This window comes from Sorex fumeus, unplaced genomic scaffold (genome assembly GCF_029834395.1).
Source record: "Sorex fumeus unplaced genomic scaffold, SorFum_2.1 ptg000081l, whole genome shotgun sequence".
Taxonomy (NCBI): Eukaryota; Metazoa; Chordata; class Mammalia; order Eulipotyphla; family Soricidae; genus Sorex; species Sorex fumeus.
The window spans coordinates 3,978,161-3,997,623 of NW_026606138.1; the positions used below are offsets into that span (position 1 = coordinate 3,978,161).

General features: G+C 37.4%; 1 protein-coding gene across 8 annotated transcripts in view; it reads right to left on the reverse strand.

Annotated features, from left to right (window-relative positions):
• CNOT2 (CCR4-NOT transcription complex subunit 2) overlaps window positions 1-19,463 on the reverse strand; it is a 119,184-nt gene that overhangs the window by 64,875 nt on the left and 34,846 nt on the right. For 4 of the 8 annotated variants that reach the window (XM_056130665.1, XM_056130664.1, XM_056130671.1 and 1 more), the window contains exon 2: window positions 18,074-18,146. The exons of 1 other annotated variant lie outside the window; for it this stretch is intronic. In XM_056130665.1, the coding sequence (XP_055986640.1) occupies window positions 18,074-18,146 (73 nt within the window). Of the gene's footprint in view, window positions 1-18,073; window positions 18,217-19,463 lie in introns of those variants that run through there. 3 more of the 8 variants (XM_056130670.1, XM_056130666.1, XM_056130667.1) reach the window with 2 other exon arrangements.

Below are 19,463 nucleotides of genomic sequence, written 5' to 3' on the forward strand. Positions count from 1 at the left end.
TACACGCAAGGTATATACTCTGCCAATGGTCACATCTCAGGACATTTTTTAAATATTTAAAAAATATAAGCTAAACATATAAAGGAGTATCAGAAGTGCAGTATGTTCTATGGAGCAATTAAAAATGAAAAATAGGGGGTTGGAGAGATAGCACAGCAGATAAGGCGCTAGTAGATAAGGTTCAATCCCTGGCATCTTATATGTTCTCCTGAGCACCACCAGAAGTAATTCCTGAGTACAGAGACAGAAGCAAGCCATGAGAACCGCTGGGTGTACAAAACTGTACCCCCCCCCACCCACTTAAAAAAAAAAAAAAGGATTCCTTCAGGAAGGGTGCACTGAATCTGCAATACCAAAACATCTTGCAATATAAATTAAAAATTAGTAAGTTCAATAAACACTGGGTGCGTATTTATTAAGTAATGAATAAATACATGCATGAATACATGTATGACCTAGTATATTAGATATGACAATTTATACTTTTATAGTTTATCCATTTGATGTGCAGAACTAAGGATCACAAAGTAAAGGGAATAGAGGTAAATGCATTTACGATGACTTCCTGCATCATTAATCGGGTCTTCAATACTCTGTAAACTCACTGTCCTTAGTACTCATCACTACTTTCCACTTCTCTTACTTATGTTCCAGTCATAGAGGCGGTCCCTGTTCCTAAAACACACAAAGCATATTTTGGTCTCTAGGCCTTTCACTTTCTGCAGAATCTCCCATGTCTTACCTCCAGACTAAGCAATCTTTGTGATGATGCCTATTCTAAACTTTTACTTTACCGCTTAGGGATGCAATATCATCTTTTGCTGTCATAACTTCCCCATAGAATTTATTAATATACAACAAAGAATATGTTTCATTTCTTTGATGTCTTCCTTTGCTCAAAATGTTAATTCTGAGATCAGATTTTTCTTAATTTTTGCTTACGTCCATTTTGCTTACTTACAACCTGAAACAGTAGTTGGCACAGAGAACACTCATTAGCATGAATGTTTCCTCATCACAATCTATGCATGCCATCACCTACCTGGTACTATTTGAATCTAAATGACCAGTGTAGCATTTCAAGCACTTGTAAGACTTCAGTGAACATAGTGATTATCTTAAAAACAGAGAGGACTGGAGCAATAACACAGCAGATAGGACACTTGCCTTGCACTTGGCCAACCTGGGATTGATCCCAGGCACACCATATGATCCCCTAAGTACTGCCATGATTCCCCAGGTGCAGTCAAAAGTAAACCCTGAGTACTGTCGGGTGTGGTCTAACTCTCCTACCTCCACCCCACGCCAAAAAATAAGCAAATAAAAGCACACAAAGATTTATAGAGAATGGAGAGATAGTACAGACATGGACCTTGCTGTGGTCAATCCTGGTTTGATAGTAAGTGCCATATGGTCTCCAAAGTACTACCTATATTGCCTTGGAAATCCCTGGCATAATAGAACCTGAGAATAGGTTCCCTGCTAGGTCGGAGAAGTATCACTAGGGGTGGCTCCCAGGAAGAATACATGATAGGTTAATAAAATTCTTAAAAATCAGAGGAGGCCAGGGAGATGGTTTAGCGGCCAGGAATGCATGCTTAGCATGACAAAAGGGACTCAAATTTAAACCCTAGTACCTCATTCCCTCCCTACCCTGCCCAAGCACTGCTACGTTCAGCAGGTCCCGCTGGAGCTGTCCCGGGAGCCTCCCAGAAACACAAGCAACCCCCGGTTGCCAACTCAAGCACAGAAGTTGCAGGCCCAGTATTCTGAGTATCACCAGAAAACCCCCTGGCTCCCAGAGTTCTGCTTGGGAAGCCCACCTCCCCCATCACAAATAGAATTATGGGCTCTGCAGCAGCTGTGGTTTAATATAATCTTGTCAGATTTCATTTGGATCTGATCATAAGTGGAGAGAAGAGAGCACTCACAATTCTCTGATGAAGACAGAGAACCCAGAGTATCCCACCATGGTCTGGAGGCCAAAAATTCTTTATTCACAACCACCATAATCACCTCTGAGGATGGTGTCTTGTTGAGTATATTATGGTACTGCTAGCACCTCCTAAAACCCATAGCGCATGTGCTAGAAGATCAGTGGAGCAATGATGGGGCCCTTCTACCTGCTTCCCAGTCTGAGACCGTTCTCTGATGCTGTTGTCTGCTCACCACTAGTCTGACCCTTGTTCTTCAACGCTGTTGCCTGCCCCACTTCTGCCTGCAGCAGTGATTCGCTCTACATGGACACTTCTAACTTCAAAAAAGTGGATTCTACTAAATTAACAGGGTTTGTGGATGTTTAATTTAGTGGTATTTTAAAGGTTCAAAATCTTTCTGGTTTTTGTGCCCCATACAGCAGTGTTCAGGGATGACTCTCAGCTCAATGCCTGGGCCACACACAGCGGAGCTCAGTGGTGCACTGCAGCGCTGAGGACAGAATTCAGGTCTCCTGCATGCAGAACATGTGCTCTAGAGCCTGCTGAACTGCCTCTCTGGAACACAAAATACATTTCGCATTATCCTTTCACAAACATATTAAATGACTTGCCTTTTATTTTTTGGGTAAGTAAAGTAAAGTAAAGGCCCTCCCGTTGATCATCGATTTGCTCGAGCAGGCCCAGTAACGTCTCCATTGGAGACTTTGTTGTTACTGTGTCTGGCATATCGAATACTCTCAGTAGCTTGCCGGGCTCTCCGATGGTAAAGGCCCTCCCGTTGTTCATTGATTTGCTCGAGCGGGCCCAGTAACGTCTCCATTGGAGACTTTGTTGTTACTGTGTTTGGCATATCAAATGCGTCACAGGGAGCTTGCCAGGCTCTGCCGTGCGGGCGAGATACTCTTGGTAGCTTGCTGGGCTCTCCAAGAGGGGCGGAGGAATCGAACTCGGGTCGGCCATGTTGGCTGCGTGCAAGGCAAACGCCCTACCGCTGTGCTATCGCTAATGGTTTATTATTGTCACTGTCACTCTCCTCCCGCTGTTCATCAATTTGCTCGAGTGGGCCCAGTAATGTCTCCATCGTGACAACTGTTACTGTGTTTGGCATATAAAATACGTCACGGATAGCTTGCCAGACTTTGCCGTGTGGGCAAGATACTCTCAGTAACCTGCTGGGCTCTCTGAGAGGGGCAGAGGAATGGAACTCAGGTCGGCCATGTTGGCCACTTGCAAGGCAAAGGCCCTACCCGCTGTGCTATCGCTCCAGCCCAGTTTATTGTTATATACTTAGAATTTAAAAATTAGGTGTGACATATTACCAAGTAATTTATTTCTCTACTAACAATCCTGAATATTTTAATAAATTCCTCTAAAAAAAGAAATTCCTCAAAAAGGAATTATGTTAAAAAAATCTGTATTAAATTTGCATTTCTAAAACATATGTAAATATAATTATGTCTTTTCCCACAGAAATTGACAACTACTTCCAAAGTACAAGTAAACTGACAACTATTTCTAAAAGACTACAGAAACTTTTGGTAGTTTGTATTTCACAGTCTGAAAATAAAAATTTTGAGATAAAAAAATTGTTTTTTGCAGTTAACCATTTTTTTCTTATTAAGATTTTCTTTTTTTTTTTTTAGTTGTTTCAAGAGTATTTCAGGCTTAACATTTCATATGATGACATAACAAATGTCTCTTTCTTTTCACAAAATTCAGTGGAAGAATTACCCTACTTAAGAGTCACTGGATTGACCTATACTACTCCAGGAGAACATGTCATTTCTTAAGAGTTATTTCAAAGGAGCACTGCATGAACAGTCTAACTCAGAAGACCTGGGAAAAGCAAGTACTAATGCAATTACTATGTGTTCACCAAACAACATGCATTAATCAAAGCTCACACATATATGTATGTAATACACACACACACACACACACACACACACACACACACACACCAACCACATTTAATCAGAATCTAAAGACTGCTTTTACCTCAAACTGAGACACAAAGAGATAGAATTATTAGTTAGGCTGAAGATATTTACCACAACTATCCAGAAGAATGCCAGTCCCTACAACTCAAATATGATACCAAAGTCTAAAACCCCCAGAAAAAGTACAGTCTCCAACGTTCTGGAATATAAACTAAGTATGCATGAGGGGTAAAGTAGACCTGAAAACTGAAAATTGAAATAAGGACCTGCAGGATCCTCAGTTTTCTTAGCTAAATCAGTTTAAAGAACACTACGAGATGTAGGGGATCCCCATTTATTCTATCACACTCTGAAACTTATTATTCGGTGAAATACTTTTTATTCTGTGAAACACTAGGATATTTTTTTCAGGGAAAGGAATATCAAAATGAGGTGCCCCCTCCCCCAACAAAAGGGGACTGAATAGCATGTTTAAAAAAAAAAACCTGTTACTTTACATCATCTTAAAATACCTGTTATATGGAATTAATTTTAAAACTTTTATTAGAGTTAACAAAATAGTATAGAATTTCCATACACTCCAGTTTTCCCTGGTGGTGACATAATCACTTTAAAAGTGTCAAAACCAAGAAATAATCTATCAGGTAAACAAGTTTGATATTTACTCAGGGACCGCTGAGGGCATGCATTTTTAAATAAAGGTATACTCAACAGTACTGGGGGCAGGAACAGGCAGGACCACTGGGAAGGGTAGTGGGTACTGGTCAAACTACTGGGGCTGGGTCAGGCCAGAGATTCAGAACTCTAGTCCCAAAGATTTGCATTATCTTTTAATTGCTTGGAGGGATACATTTTTAAGATGCCACCTCAGACATAATGTGCCCTTCAGAGCATTATACATACTGTATAAACCCCAATATATCATCATGTGATTCTGATACCTTATTACAGGTGTCATTAACTTTGACCTTGGCTTAATGTAAGATGTTCCATCTGCCATTTTTCCATCTGCCACTGTAAATTACTTTTGTCTTCTAGTAATTATTTTAAAAGAAGTTCTTTAAAAGCACGCAAATATACTTGTTCTTAACTTTCTGCAAGGCCAGCACCATATTCGCTGTAGTATCTCTAGATACCCAAAATAAATCATATGACCCCTATTGCTGGACAAGATGTAGTAAGCATGTTACCAGAGAACCCACAAAAGACTTGCCTGAAACAACTTCTAAAATGAACAAATTATGAGAAAAACTGTTTTCAGTCATCAATGTACAAAAAAATCTCTGATAGAAGAGGTTCTATGAGTCCTACAATTTTCTGCTTTTAAATGACAGAAGTTTTCAGGATACCTTATAGGGTAAGAAAATGAAGGATAAGCCCAGCAATCTTACATAAATTGAGGATGTAGAATTTAGAGTCTGGGCAGCCATGTAAGAAGGTTAAAAGAGCAGGTTAGGGTACCATCCAAGAGAAAAAAAATGCCAGGAAAAGCACAATGAGCTTTGAAATTCGGGAAATCTTGAGCTCTAGAGATCCTTATTCTAAAGTATTTCCAGGATTTAGAGTTATTCTCAAAAAGTAGGGACATAAAACACTATTATTCACAAGGTAAAAGGTAGAGTGTGCAGAGTTAAGTGTCGGTGTTGGGAAAAATTAGCCTTAAAGAGACTATTGTGGCTCTAAAACTTAGGCATTAACTTGTTTCCTTTGGGACCAAACCTGGTAGTGCTCAGGAGGTACTCTTGGCTCAGTAACTATGATCAAACCCAGGCTACAATGCAAAGCATGTGTTCTAGTCCTTTCAGCTATTTCCCAGTCCTAAACTTAAATTTATTTTTTAAAGGAAATCTCAAGAGGCACCAACAACTTCTACGTAATTAAACTGTGTCCCCAAGGAAGCTAAAAATTCTACCACAAGTATAAAAACATATAAAAATTAAGTAACAATTTCCAAGGACCAATATCAAATCAAAACCTTGCAGTAAGAAGAAACACATAATGGGGGAGAGTGGATGGGTGGGTAAAGAGAGATGACAATCAGGGTGCTGGAGCCATAGTACAGCGGGTAGGGTGTTTGCCTTGCACTTGGCCAACCCGGGGTTTGATTGCCAGCATCCCATATGGTTCCCTGAGCACCATCAGGAGTAATTCCTGAGTCCAGAGCTCTGTGACCCAAAAAGCAAAAAGTATGACGATCAAAAATGGCAATACTCCCCAAAGCACAGATTCAATGCATTCCCTATAAGGATACCCATGAAATTCTTCAAAGAAGTGGATCAAATGCTGCTGAAATTCATATGGAACAACAAATACCCACGAATAGCTAAAGTAATTCTGGGGAAAAAGAAGATGGGTTGCATCACCTTCCCAACCTCAAACTCTACTACAAAGTGGTAATTATTAAAACAGCACCATATGGAAATAAAGGCAGAGTCGCAGACCAATGGAACAGGGTAGAATACCCTTACACACACACCCCAAATATATGATCATCTAATCTTTGATAAGGGAGCAAAAAATGTGAAGTGGAGCAAGGAAAGCCTCTTTAACAAATGGTGCTGGCAAAACTGGACAGCTACATTTAAAAAATGGGCCTCTACATAATACCATAAACAAAAGTCAAATCTTAATGGATTAAAGACCTCAACACCATGGGGGTGGAGAATGGGCACTGGTGGTGGGATGGGTACTCGATCATTATATAACTGAATCCCAAGCACAACAACTTGTAAGTCTACAACTGTACCTCATGGTGTTTCACTAATTAAAAAAAAAAAAAAAAAAAAAAAAAAAAAAAAAACTCAACACCAGACCGGAATCCAAAACTATATTGAAGATAATGTCGGCAAAACCCTCCACGACATTGAAGCTAAAGATTTCTTCAAAGACGACTCGCCACTGACCAGGCAAGTGGAAACAGAGATAAACAAATGGGACTATTTTAAATTAAGAAGCTTCTGTACCTCAAAAGAAACACTGACCAGAATACAAAGACATCTACAGAATGGGAAAGGATATTCACCCAATACCCACCGGATAAAGGGTGGATATCAAGGATATACAAGACACTGGTTGAACTCCACAAGAAAACATCCAACACCATAAGGAAATGAGGTATCGAAATGAACAGAAGCTTTCTCAAAGATGAAATCCAAATGGCTAAAAGACACATGAGAAAATGCTCCACATCACTAATCATCAGGGATCACTGGGATCACTGTCCTCCCATTGTTCATCGATTTGCTTGAGTGGGCCCAATAATATCTCCACTGTGAGACTTCTGTTACTGTGTTTGGCATATCAAATATGTCACGGGTAGCTTGCCAGGTTTTGCCATGCAGGCGAGATACTCTCGATAGCTTGCCGAGCTCTCCAAGAGAGGCGAAGGAATCGAACCCGGCTGGGCCAGGCCGGCCGCTTGCAAGGAAAACGCCCTACCCGCTGTGCTATCACTCCAGCCCAATCATCAGGGATATACAGATCAAAACAACTATGAGGTATCATCTCACACTACAGAGACTGGCACATATCCAAAAGAATAAAAGCAACCAGTACTGGCATGGATGTGGGGAGAAAGGGATTCTCCTTCACTGATGGTGGGAATGCCAACACTGGTTCAGCCCTTTTGGAAAACAGTATGGATGATTCTCAAAAAATCAGAAATTGAGCTCCCATTTGACCCAGCAATACCACTTCTGGGAATATACCCCGAAGATGCAAAAAAGTATAGAAGAAGTGACATCTGCACTTGTATGTTCATTGCAGCACTGTTTACAAAAGCCAGAATCTGGAAAAAACCCGAATGCCCGAGAACAGATGACTGGTTAAACTTTGGTACATCTACACAATGGAATACTATGAAGCTGTTAGAAAAGATGAAGTCATGGCATTTGCATATTAGTGAATTAACATAGAGAGTATTATGCTAAGTGAAATGAATCAGAAAGAGAGGGGTAGACATAGGAAGACTGCACTCATTTGTGGAATATAAAGTAACCATATGAGAGATTTACACCCAAGAATAGTAGACATTGAGTACCAGAAGGATTGCTTCACAGCCTGGAAACCAGCCTCACATGCTGGGAGAAAAGGCATTTCAGATAGAAAAGGGACCACCAAGTAAAGGATGCTTAGAGGACCCACTCAGGATGGGAGATGTATACTGAGAGTAGACTATAGACCGAACATGATCACCACTTAATACCTGCATTGCAAACCACAACACCCTAAAGGAGAGAGGGAATAAAAAGGGAATCCGCCTGCCACAGAGATGGAAGGGGAGGGAATGGGGGACTGATACTGGGAATACTGGTGGTGGAGAATGGGCACTGGTGGAGGGATGGGTACTCAAACACTGTATGACTGAAATGTGAGCAAGAAAGTTTCTAAGTCTATAACTGTATCTCATGGTGATTAAAAAATAAAAAAAAAAATTTAAAAAGTATGACAATCATCAAAACCAGAAATGGTAAGATTATGACTAGACAAAGACATTAAAAATTACTATAGCTGTACTTTGTAGCTCTAATAGAATAAAATGTGGCATAGTGAAGAAAAAAATTACTGAACTTGACACACAGTAATGGGGCTGGAGTGATAGCACAGCAGGTAGGGCGTTTGCCTTACACGCAGCCAACATGGCCGACCTGAGTTTGATTCTTCCACCCCTCTCAGAGAGCCTGGCAAGTTACCGAGATTATCTCGCCTGCATGGCAGAGCCTGGCAAGCTATCCGTGATGTATTTGATATGCCAAACACAGTAACAACAAGTCTCATGATGGAGACGTTACTGGGCCCGCTCAAGCAATTCGATGAACAACGGGAGGACTGTGACACACAGTAATACAAAACTAATATAAAACATGGAGAAGTGAGTATATATATAAAAAATGACCAGTAATGAGTAAGCTGTGGGCCAGCTTCAGGTGACCCAATTGATAGGTAATTATGAGTTACTAAAGGAGAACAAGAATAGAATATTTAAAGAATGTTATTTAATACATATTATATGCACCTTAATGTGTTATTTTTCATATGGAATATTTCTTAAATAACAACTGGAGGAAAAAAGATTCCAAATTTGAACTACAAATGTATTATTGTAAATGCAAACAACTTATAAAATCTCTTCATAGGACTGTTAAAGAAAATTTTACCCAGATACATTATAATCAAAAACAGTAGCCAAATAGAAAAAAAGTTATACTATGTAGAGAAAACTGAAAAATTTAGATCTTTTCATTAAAATTATGTTATGAGGGGCCAGATCAATAGTAGAGCGGGTAGGGCGTTTGTCAGCACATGCCAACCAGGGTTCGATCCCCGGCATCCCATATGGTCCCCTGAGCACCGCGAGGAGGAATTCCTGAGTGCAAAGCCAGGAGTAACCCCTGAGCATCACTGGGTGTGACCCAAAAAGCTAAAGGTAAAGGCCCTCCCGTTGATCATCGATTTGCTCGAGCGGGCCCAGTAACGTCTCCATTGGAGACTTTGTTGTTACTGTGTCTGGCATATCGAATACTCTCGGTAGCTTGCCGGGCTCTCCGAGAGGGGCAGAGGAATCGAACTCGGGTCGGCCATGTTGGCCGCTTGCAAGGCGAACGCCCTACCCGCTGTGCTATCGCTCTAGCCCTATAAACCATCACTTTTGCTATATTAAAATAATAATTGGAATATTGAATGTAAAAATCGTCATAAACAACTTTATTAAAAGATAAGATAAAATAAAAGGTGAAAAATTCTCTCCATTTTGGTCATCAAGAGCCCTGTAGTTTCCTACTCATCTCTGTCCCTGACCATGTCCAAGAGCATGAAGAGATGAGACAGAGAAGCTACAGACCCAGCCGAGCAGCCTAAAGAAAAACAAGAATGTTTTCTTGATGTAGGCAAGTAGACAGGGAAAGACCCACAGCAATGAAACCTAAGTCAACGAAATTTCTGGGAAAGAAAGTTCTTTTTTTTTTTTTCCTTTTTTCCCCCTTTATGGGTCACACCCAGTGATGCTCAGGGGTTACTCCTGGCTTTGCACTCAGGAATTCCTCCTCGCGGTGCTCAGGGGACCATATGGGATGCCGGGGATCGAACCCTGGTTGGCTAAATAAATAAATAAATGGCATCATTTAAAAAAAATTATGTTATGACAGTAGAGCCAAATAAGTCATTAAAAGAAAAAAATGAGAATTTTATATCCAGAAAAAACCTTTCAAAAATAACTGTAAAATACTTTTTTTGGCATATAAATCTAAAATATTTTATCAACACCAAGATTCATTACCGAAAATGCTTTTTTAGAGCCAGAGGGATACAGAGGAACAGGGAGCTTGCTTTGCTTGAGGACAACCCAGGTTTGAATACTAGAACTGCATGTGATCCCCAAGCACCACCAGGAGTGATCCCTGAGCAGTGATGGATGTGGCCAAAAACCCAACACTGGCCCTCTCCCACCCCCCATCCTCTCACCCCCACTCTAGAAGTTTTTTTAGTCAAAATCTGTATCAGTCTTTGTCTGAAACACACGTCATTAGAAACAGAGTAAATATGTGGTTTTACTTACAAAACTATTTGTTAAGTCAATGGGAAAGAAATATAAATCAGAAATGCTGAGACTATGAAAAGGCCTCATAGTCATTTTCAAAAACAATCTTCGGCATTGGTATATCCAAAGATTAGTACTATTACAAAGTTTGATAGCTGAGTAAAGATGAGCTGAACTTATTTATTTTTAAGAGAGTGTCTGAAATGGAATGGGAAGAAACAGAAGCACCAAATATTTTCAACTTGAAGGACAATAAAGAACAGAAAGAACACTATCAGCACCCCTCCCAAATTACAATGAATAATGAAAGCCTAACAGAGAGCCATCTGTGTAAACAGTACTTCCCTTAAGAAGTGAAATTTCTAATAAGCCTTAGAGGAAAAAAATTAAGATGTTTTCCTTTATAAAAGGCAGACATTAATAAAGCAAAGTGTTTCAGTCAAAAACAAATAAAACTGCTTTGTGACATGATTCTGCCAATCAACAATTACTGATCATATTCCAGGTATTCTCAAATGGAAATAGAGTATAAACAAACACTAAAATATCAGTGAAACAGACTATACTTTTTTTTTCTTAAATGAAAACAGTAGAGAAGGTGATAAGGAAAAACTTCAGAATGCTCACCAAAACTGAAATTTAGAGAAACTACAAGCTTTTAAACGCCAAAGGGCAATTTGTCTAAGGTAGAATAGATATTAAAAAGCAACTACCTTTGAAGGAAACGTATTTACAAACTTTGGTGAAGAAGACACAAAGTTCTCCAAGAATTCCCAGAGTTCTGAGAAATAATAATTGATAGTGAATAGACAGACCAAACACCTATCAAAAAAAAATTTTTAACATTAAATACCAAGAAACATAAGAAAACAAAAAATCTGTCTAAACAAGCAGAAATAAAACATTCAAAGTACCTATAAAAACAGCCATTGCTGGTTTTATTTATACTAACTATAAGCATAAAGTTATTAAAAATAATAGGTAATATTATGGAATCCAGACCTAAACAAATAAGTAAAGCTATACAAATAATGGGAAAATGAGAAAATATGGAAAATATTAAAGTATGGAAAATACAAACTGGATCTAAAAGAGATTAAATACAATTATAATTATCTATTTTGTTTAAGTACATAAATACATGGACTCTCACTGACTTCAATTTATAAGAAGAATCATCAAGATAACTAAACCGCATGAACTACAAAATTAAAGTTTAAAGAACAGTGAAACCAGTAAGTAAAAAAGAAACACAAATAAAGTGATGATTATGAAATTAGTTAAAAATAACTATATTAAGCTAAAAGTAGGTATTAGTAAAACTTAATAAATCTCTAACAAGACAAAGAACGGAATAAGCAACTTTAGAATGCAAAAAGGAATGTTAAAGAGCTGGAGTGCTTGCACTGCATGCATGAGGCTTGAAGTCTGATACAGGATGCCACCCCAAACTTGGCACCACTGGTGACTTACTGATCCCCCCCGCCTCCCATCACTATCTCCCGATGCCCCAGGACCAAACAGTCAAATCCACAATACTGGGTCAGTATTCTTGGGATGGCCTCCAAATGACTCCTCACGTCCCCAAATAATGTAAGAAGTGGGGCAGCAAAATAGCTCAAAATACTTGTTTTGTATGTGGGAGGCCCAGGATTAATCTTAAGGTCACAATACAGCAACAGGGCCAGAGAATTCCACGAGCTGAGTACATGCTTTGCAGGCAGGACACCCAGGCTTGATCCCCATTGTTGACCATGGTCCTCTGACAATAGAGATTTTTCTTTTCTTTATTCTTTCTCTCTTTCTCTTTCTCTTTCTCTTTCTCATTCTCTTTATCTCTCTCTCAACGCTGTTTTTTAAAAGATATTTTAAATTTGTTAAAAGACATTCATAAAGATCTAAATAGACAAATATGAAGACTTAATGCATATTAAGGTACTATCAATACAGGCATATTGGTCAAACATCAAAGTAACAATAGAAATATGAGACCCATCAATAGGATGTAATTTTTTTCAAACCAGAGTTACATTTGATTAATAATTTGATTAATAATTCTGAATGTAAACCTAATCAATAAATGACCTAATGTAATTGCTTGTATTCAGAGGAAACACCTAAAATGCATGATATAAAGATTTCAGATGAATTTTTAAAAATTAGGTGTTTGTGTGACAGTACAGGAAGGCAAGCTACTTGCCATGCATGCAGCTGACCTGTTAGGTCCCCAGCACTGTATATAATCAACCTGAGCACTGCCAGGAATAAGCACTGAGCACTGCTGGGTGTGGCAAAAAAAAAAAAAAACAAGAAAAAAATATATAAATGTGTATTTCTAAAAAAGAACATGGAAGGCTGGAGCAATAGCACAGCGGGTAGGGCATTTGCCTTGCACGTGGCCGACCCGGGTTCCATTCCCAGAATCCCATATGGTCCCCCAGAGCATGACAGGATAATTGCTGAGAACATGAGCCAGGAGTAACCTGTGTGCATCACCAGGTATGACCCCCCCCCCAAGAAAAAAAAAAAAAAGAGAAAAAATTTTAAAAATATATAAATTTTTTAATTTCTATAAAGAAATGTCTCAAAATAATTAAATTAGAAAATAAAAATTTAAATTTGTATTATCAAATATCAAAGATAATATGAATATATTGCTGGACCTCAAAATCTGTGCAAATACTCCTAAACATGTTTCTGGCAGATTTTCTGTGAATTTAAGTTTTCCTGAATTTTCAGAATACAGCTTGGTTCAGAAACTTGTAATTTCACAAAGCTCCCTCTTGTGTTGTTTTCAGGAACTGATTAAAAATACAATGGGTTGTTTCTGAGACTTCCTGGCTCTATTTTCATCTCCCAACTGTTTCTTTGGTTCCTTATCTAACTCAGTTTGGATTTTACTCCCAGAGATTTCACCTTAGCATAATCCCAGAAAAACAATGCACTCAGTTTTAAAAATTCACAGACGTAGGTTTTGCTCAAGTCACTTTAGAACTCACCATAAGTGTACTACACTGGTCAAAGAAAGTGAGGCAAAAACAAAACAAAACCTCTACTCATTCTAAACTGTCCTTTAAAAAAAAGTTTAGAACTGCAAACTGTTCAGCCTTTCTGGATGCTTCTATTCCCAGATACAGACACCTCACTGTTTCTATTTCCTTATGTCTGAAACTAATAAATGTAGACCTTTTTGCTAGTTCTATTTAATATTTGGGGATTCCTCTTCAGCAAGTTCTGTTACAAATATTTTTATGGGTTTTTTAGTTCCATTTAGTAGGTATATCAAAAGTGATTAAAAAACAAAATCTGCACTTATACCATTAGTGTAATCACCCCAGAATCAAATACAAGACTAAATAATATATTTTTTTTATAGAGGCGACTCTCCACTAGAGTTGTGTGCCTGCTGGTTCAGTGTCTGGAGGCCTAGAAGTGCTCTGGAGCCTCATGGAGTAATTAATGTTCACACAACCAGGTGGGGCTGGGACTCACAAATTCAAGCTCAAAACCTTAAGCTATGTCCCCAACCCCAGACTACCCTTAAAAGTCAATTTTGCATCTCTGACACTCCCCAATGCTGTTTTTAAGTATTCAACTAAGTTATTATACAAGTATATATGATACCATTAGCTATATTTTTTTGTTTTTATATAATAGCATCATTTGTATAACACTCCTAAAAGGCAAGTTCTCTTACTCACTGGACTATTGCTCTGCCTCTCTAAAGTTTCATTAAGCAAAGGCATTTTGTGCATTCAGTGCTTTCCTTAAGTAAAAATTCAGAGAATTGTCAGAAATATGTTCAGTGTATTAGCAGCAATTCTCTGGGAACTTATTTATGGTTTCCAACGAGATTTTCTTTTTCCGTCCTATGTGAAATAATGAAATACACAAAATTACTATCCCCAGAATGACACATTAAAGACAAACACACACACACACACACACACACACACACACACACACGGTATCAATATTCTCCGAACGCCACACACTAAAGACACAAAGACAATGTACACAGGTACAATGAAACTCAAATATATTATCTAAAAATGAAAAGACACCAAACTCAAGTGCCCTACCCACTGTACAATCTCTCTGACCCCCTACTACACTGTAGTTTTTCTTCCTTTCACTTCTTTCATTATTCTTTATTAAAATAATTTTATTAAAACAATATATGGGGGCTGGAGAGATAGCACAGTGGGTAGGGTGTTTGCCTTGCCTTGTGACCCAAAAAGAAAAAAAAAATAAAATAAACCACAATATATGAAGCACCTATTGTACACCCAGAACTATACTAAGTAGTAGCAGGCCCAAAATATTGCTTCCATATTTGTTTCTAAGATACAATAGCACAGACCAAGATAATTTTCAGGAGTGACAAAATATTCAAGATCTGCACTGTTCAATGTGGTAACGCTAACAGTATTTGCAATGAATGACTTTAAGTTAAGTAGCCACTTACTATAGTGCCTATAATGTTAGGCAGCACAGGTCTACAGAAAGACAAGGAAAAAATACAAAAATTACAATGTATTGTAGCAAACACTAAAGTATGTATAAAAGCTATAAAAGCAAGGGAAAGAATATCAGACATGGTTTCTAGAAGAATTTCTTAATTATAAAGTTTCATTTTAATGGGTCTCAAATTTTTTTTAAAAATTTTGCTCAAATTGTTTCCATTAAAAAATATACTGATATTTATTTCTTTGACTTCGGGGGTACACGGAGCTGTGCTCAGGATTTACTACTGGTTCTTTACTGAGGGATCACTCCTGAGGGTTCAAGGAATCTGAGGTTCCAGGATTCAAAGTTAGACAAGTCACATGCAAGGCAAGAACCTATCCACTGTACTCTCTCTCCTACCTCCAGAGTATTGATTTTTAAAAATAGTGTAGAGGAAAGAGAGCTCATTGAGTTGATTACGTGCTTTCACCATCCTGAGCACTTGAGAGTAGGATCTTTGAGCACAGAGCTGGGGTAGGCCACAGAGCATCACTGGGTATGGCCCCAAAACATAAAATACAGAAATTAAAACTGATAACTAAAAATTGCCTCCCCAAAATAATCCACAAAACATTTTCCTTTCTTTTGAAAGGAACGAAAGCATCCTTACTTTTATCATTGACCAGTCCTTTACTATTAAACTTAAAACAGCCAAGTCAGACACAGTTCTGAGACTTTTCTACTACCAATTAAGACTGAGGTGGCAAGTGCTGGAAGTAGTATTTAGCTTCTGAGTATTCTGGGAGGATCTGGCAACCTTGCTAACTCCAGCTGCTTTGATGACAACCATGACAATGGTTTACATCATACCAAGTGCTTTAATCATATGAGGAAAGAGGAGGGGCTTTAGAGAAAGACTAAAACAACATAAAGGCTTAATAGAGTCAAAATACAAAGAGAATAAAAACTGCATTACTTAATGGGAAAACTACAGAAATCAGAGGATAGCCAGCAGAGGTAAAAGCTCTGAGAGAGGTAAAAGCATATCCGGGCCATAACAGGGACACTGTGAAGTGCAAGTGCTTAAATTATAAAATGGAGGAAATTCAATTTCCTAACAAATTCCTAAATGGTTAGTCAGGTCTATAATGACAATCAGGAAATGACAAGTGAAGAAATATTATCCTTTTTATTAAGATAGTATTTTATTAAATTTTTTTAATAAACTAAGTCTGGGAGTGTGGTACTTTAGACCTGGCAGCACTCAAGGGCAACCAGGGCTATCTGAACAGTGCTCAGGAAAAACAAAAGTTCACTAAGATATATTTTAGTGTTTAAATATGGATACAAAGATATCTTTCTTTTTTTTTTTTTTTTGGCTTTCTGGTCACACCCAACAATGCTCTGGGGTTTCTCCTAGCTCTGCACTCAGGAATTGCTTCTTGCATTGCTCATTGCTTGGGAGACTACAACAGAAAGCCAGGGATTGCCAGGCAGGCTGCATGCAAGGCAAATGCCCTACCCGCTAAACTCAACCTACCCGCTGTACTACCACTCTGGTCCCCAAAGATATTTTTATCAATGAAAATAAGAAAATAAAATTTCTCCAATGGAATTTTTAAAAATAAGAATTATCTCAGTATATTCAAACTCTGAACCATATCTATATAATACAAACTATGTATATTCAAATTCTCAGTTAAGCTTCCTAGATAATTTTAATATAGTTATCATAGCATTAGAAATTATATTTCTAGTATGTGTATTTTTCAAAAGAGGCTTTAAATTATTTTACAAAGGAGATTGCTTCCATGGGTATTTCAATTGGCATTAAATGTCACTAAGAACAAAACAGAAAATATTTCTAACAAAAAAAAACCTAACCTAGAAAGCATTGTTCAGCTAAGTTCAAAAACTTGAATTAATATAACTGAAACAATAACTTGGAACAGACAGGAATTAGAATTTTTTTTAATATACAGTAGTCTCATTTTATTACATTCTTAGCTGTAAATTTTGGAATTTTTAACTCCAGGAAGTAAATTTACTATACAATATAAGCATACAAAAGTGCTAAATCAAATACTTTAGGAACAGAATTATTATTAAACCACATAACCTAGAACAATATCCTTAAATGAATTTAGCAAAACCTAAAAAAAGATGTAATAGTGCAAGTGATATGGTAAATTAAGATCCTTTTAAGTCAAGGTAGTTGGAAGTGGTGGCAAGGCACATGGAGCTATAGCCAAGTGTATTTAACGAAAACCAAGTTGATCAAGTCTCAGAACAACTCATAACTAAAAAAGTTACAAGGAAAATTAATTCAGCAGAGGCATAGTTTATTTTGGTTTATTCAAATCATAAATATCTAATTAGAAATTTCAGGCATAAAGTCAGGTGAAACTCTAGAAGGGCTAAATTAAATATACATACATGTATAAGGGCAGTACCCTAGCCAGACTTTAAATTTTATAATCAATGACTCTTTACTAGTGCATCACGAAAATCTATTTACAGATCTCTCCATTGGTCACTTTTCCAATTGGGGGTGTATGTGCGGTAGAATAAGATAAACTGGAATAAAATGTGATTAATACACAAGTGGTTATTTAACCAAAGCTGCTGTTATCAAACTGTCTTCACACACTAGAGAAAATGGAACTAGTGAACAGAAGGGGGAGAGGGGGAGGCTGGAGACAGATCTGTGCAGAACCCCTTACAGTTCATTACTACTTTAGTTCTGAACTATTCTGTATTCTGATTTACTACGTAATCTGATAACGGATCACTATTTTAAGAATCACTATTTAACATTATCTTAAAGTGCATCTTTTAAAAAAAATTAGAAAGAGAAATTTCATACTTTCACTGTTTCAGCACCTCTACACCTCTAGCACAGGGAATGAAGATTTCCAATCAACCTGATACATGAGGAAACAAGAATTCAGAAATCTGGATTTTCCATTTTTTTTCTTCCCCATTTTGCCCACATTTCTGCAGTGCTCTACAGTACTAAATATGGTCTAAGACTAGCTCTGAAATGAGTCCTCAAGTTTCATACTATGTATATGTATCTATATGTTATGTATATATACATACACACAAATATTATGCTGATATTTCAACCTTCCAGTTAAAAATATTAAACAGTTAAATGCAATTATATGACCAATAGAGAATAAAAGCAGGGAAAAAAATAAGACTCTTACCTGGTAGTTTCTTTTCTCAGATAATGTATGTCCATCAGTCCTCACCATAGAGTCGTGTCCTTTCCTCACAGTACTGGAGGCAATCAAATAGAACTGTCACTCAAGGGTCGTGTCACAGGAAGGACCGCCCACCAGTTCTCCCTCTAGAGTGGAATTATCCAAAAGCCATCAAAATTACTAACAGGTAACATACACAGGAACAATAGCAAAAATATCCAACGATACATTAAAAAGAAAACAGAAACGAAAACCTTTTATATCTAGCTAATAGTTGTCTCAGCATTTAGGGAGGCTATACTGACATAGATTTTTAAATATAAAGAACAATGATACAAAGTCTTGGGCACTTTGGTGTGGTATGAAGGTGCTATGACTTTGTACAACAAAGTCAAATAGTTAATATTACTGTAAACTGTGTTACCTGAACTACAATAATTTTAACACAAACACACACCCACACGCACCACTTTCCTCCCACAAAAATCAACACTGTTGTAAACTATATTACAGTTTTTACAATTTTTACATTACAATTAAAAAAAATTTTTAACCCTTTTCCTCCCATTTCTATTTAGTCTCTCTGATTAAAATTTTTTACCACAACACACACACAAGGAAGAGAACTACAATGGGAAGAAACAGAATGAACAAAAAAGTTGAACCCTCAAATGACACTGTTCTTTTCTTTTTACATGTTCTATTACTCTTAGATTCAAATAACATAGATCCAGTATTTAATTTCAAAGTCCTCTTCTGAGTGTTTATTTATATTACTCTTATTCAATTTATGAAGTCTATTATGCCATAAGGAGATACAATATAAGATACATCATATGTATATTTTTGGAAGACCTAGCTCAATATTCTATTATCTTTAAGTCAGGTGAATAGCAACAAATGTCAATTTTTTGATATTTCTGTCGTTCAATCCTCTATTTATATACATCCTAATAGAATTTAAAACAATAGGAAAAAAATGAATGTCCTTTTATCTTTAACCTAAGCAAAGGCAATTTCAAATTGCATAGGCAATGAACCCCTCTGGTACAAAAAATACTTCAATTTTTCTTTTTTTTTATAAGTGTTATTTATTTATTTATTTATTTATTTATTGAATCACTGTGGGAAAGGTTACAAAGCTTTCAGGTTTAGGTCTCAGTCATGCAAATATCAAACACATTTCCCTTTACCAATACTTATTTTTAACCATGAAGAACCCCAATAAAACCCCACCCCCACCCCTCCCAGTCCCTGTGAGGCAGATGAATTCTAGTTAACACTCTATCTGCTTTGATTAGATTCAATGTTTCAATAAAAGATTCACCACTATTATTTAGAGTTTACCCCCCCCCAAATCAGACATGCTGAAAAAGCATTGTGAAGTGATTTG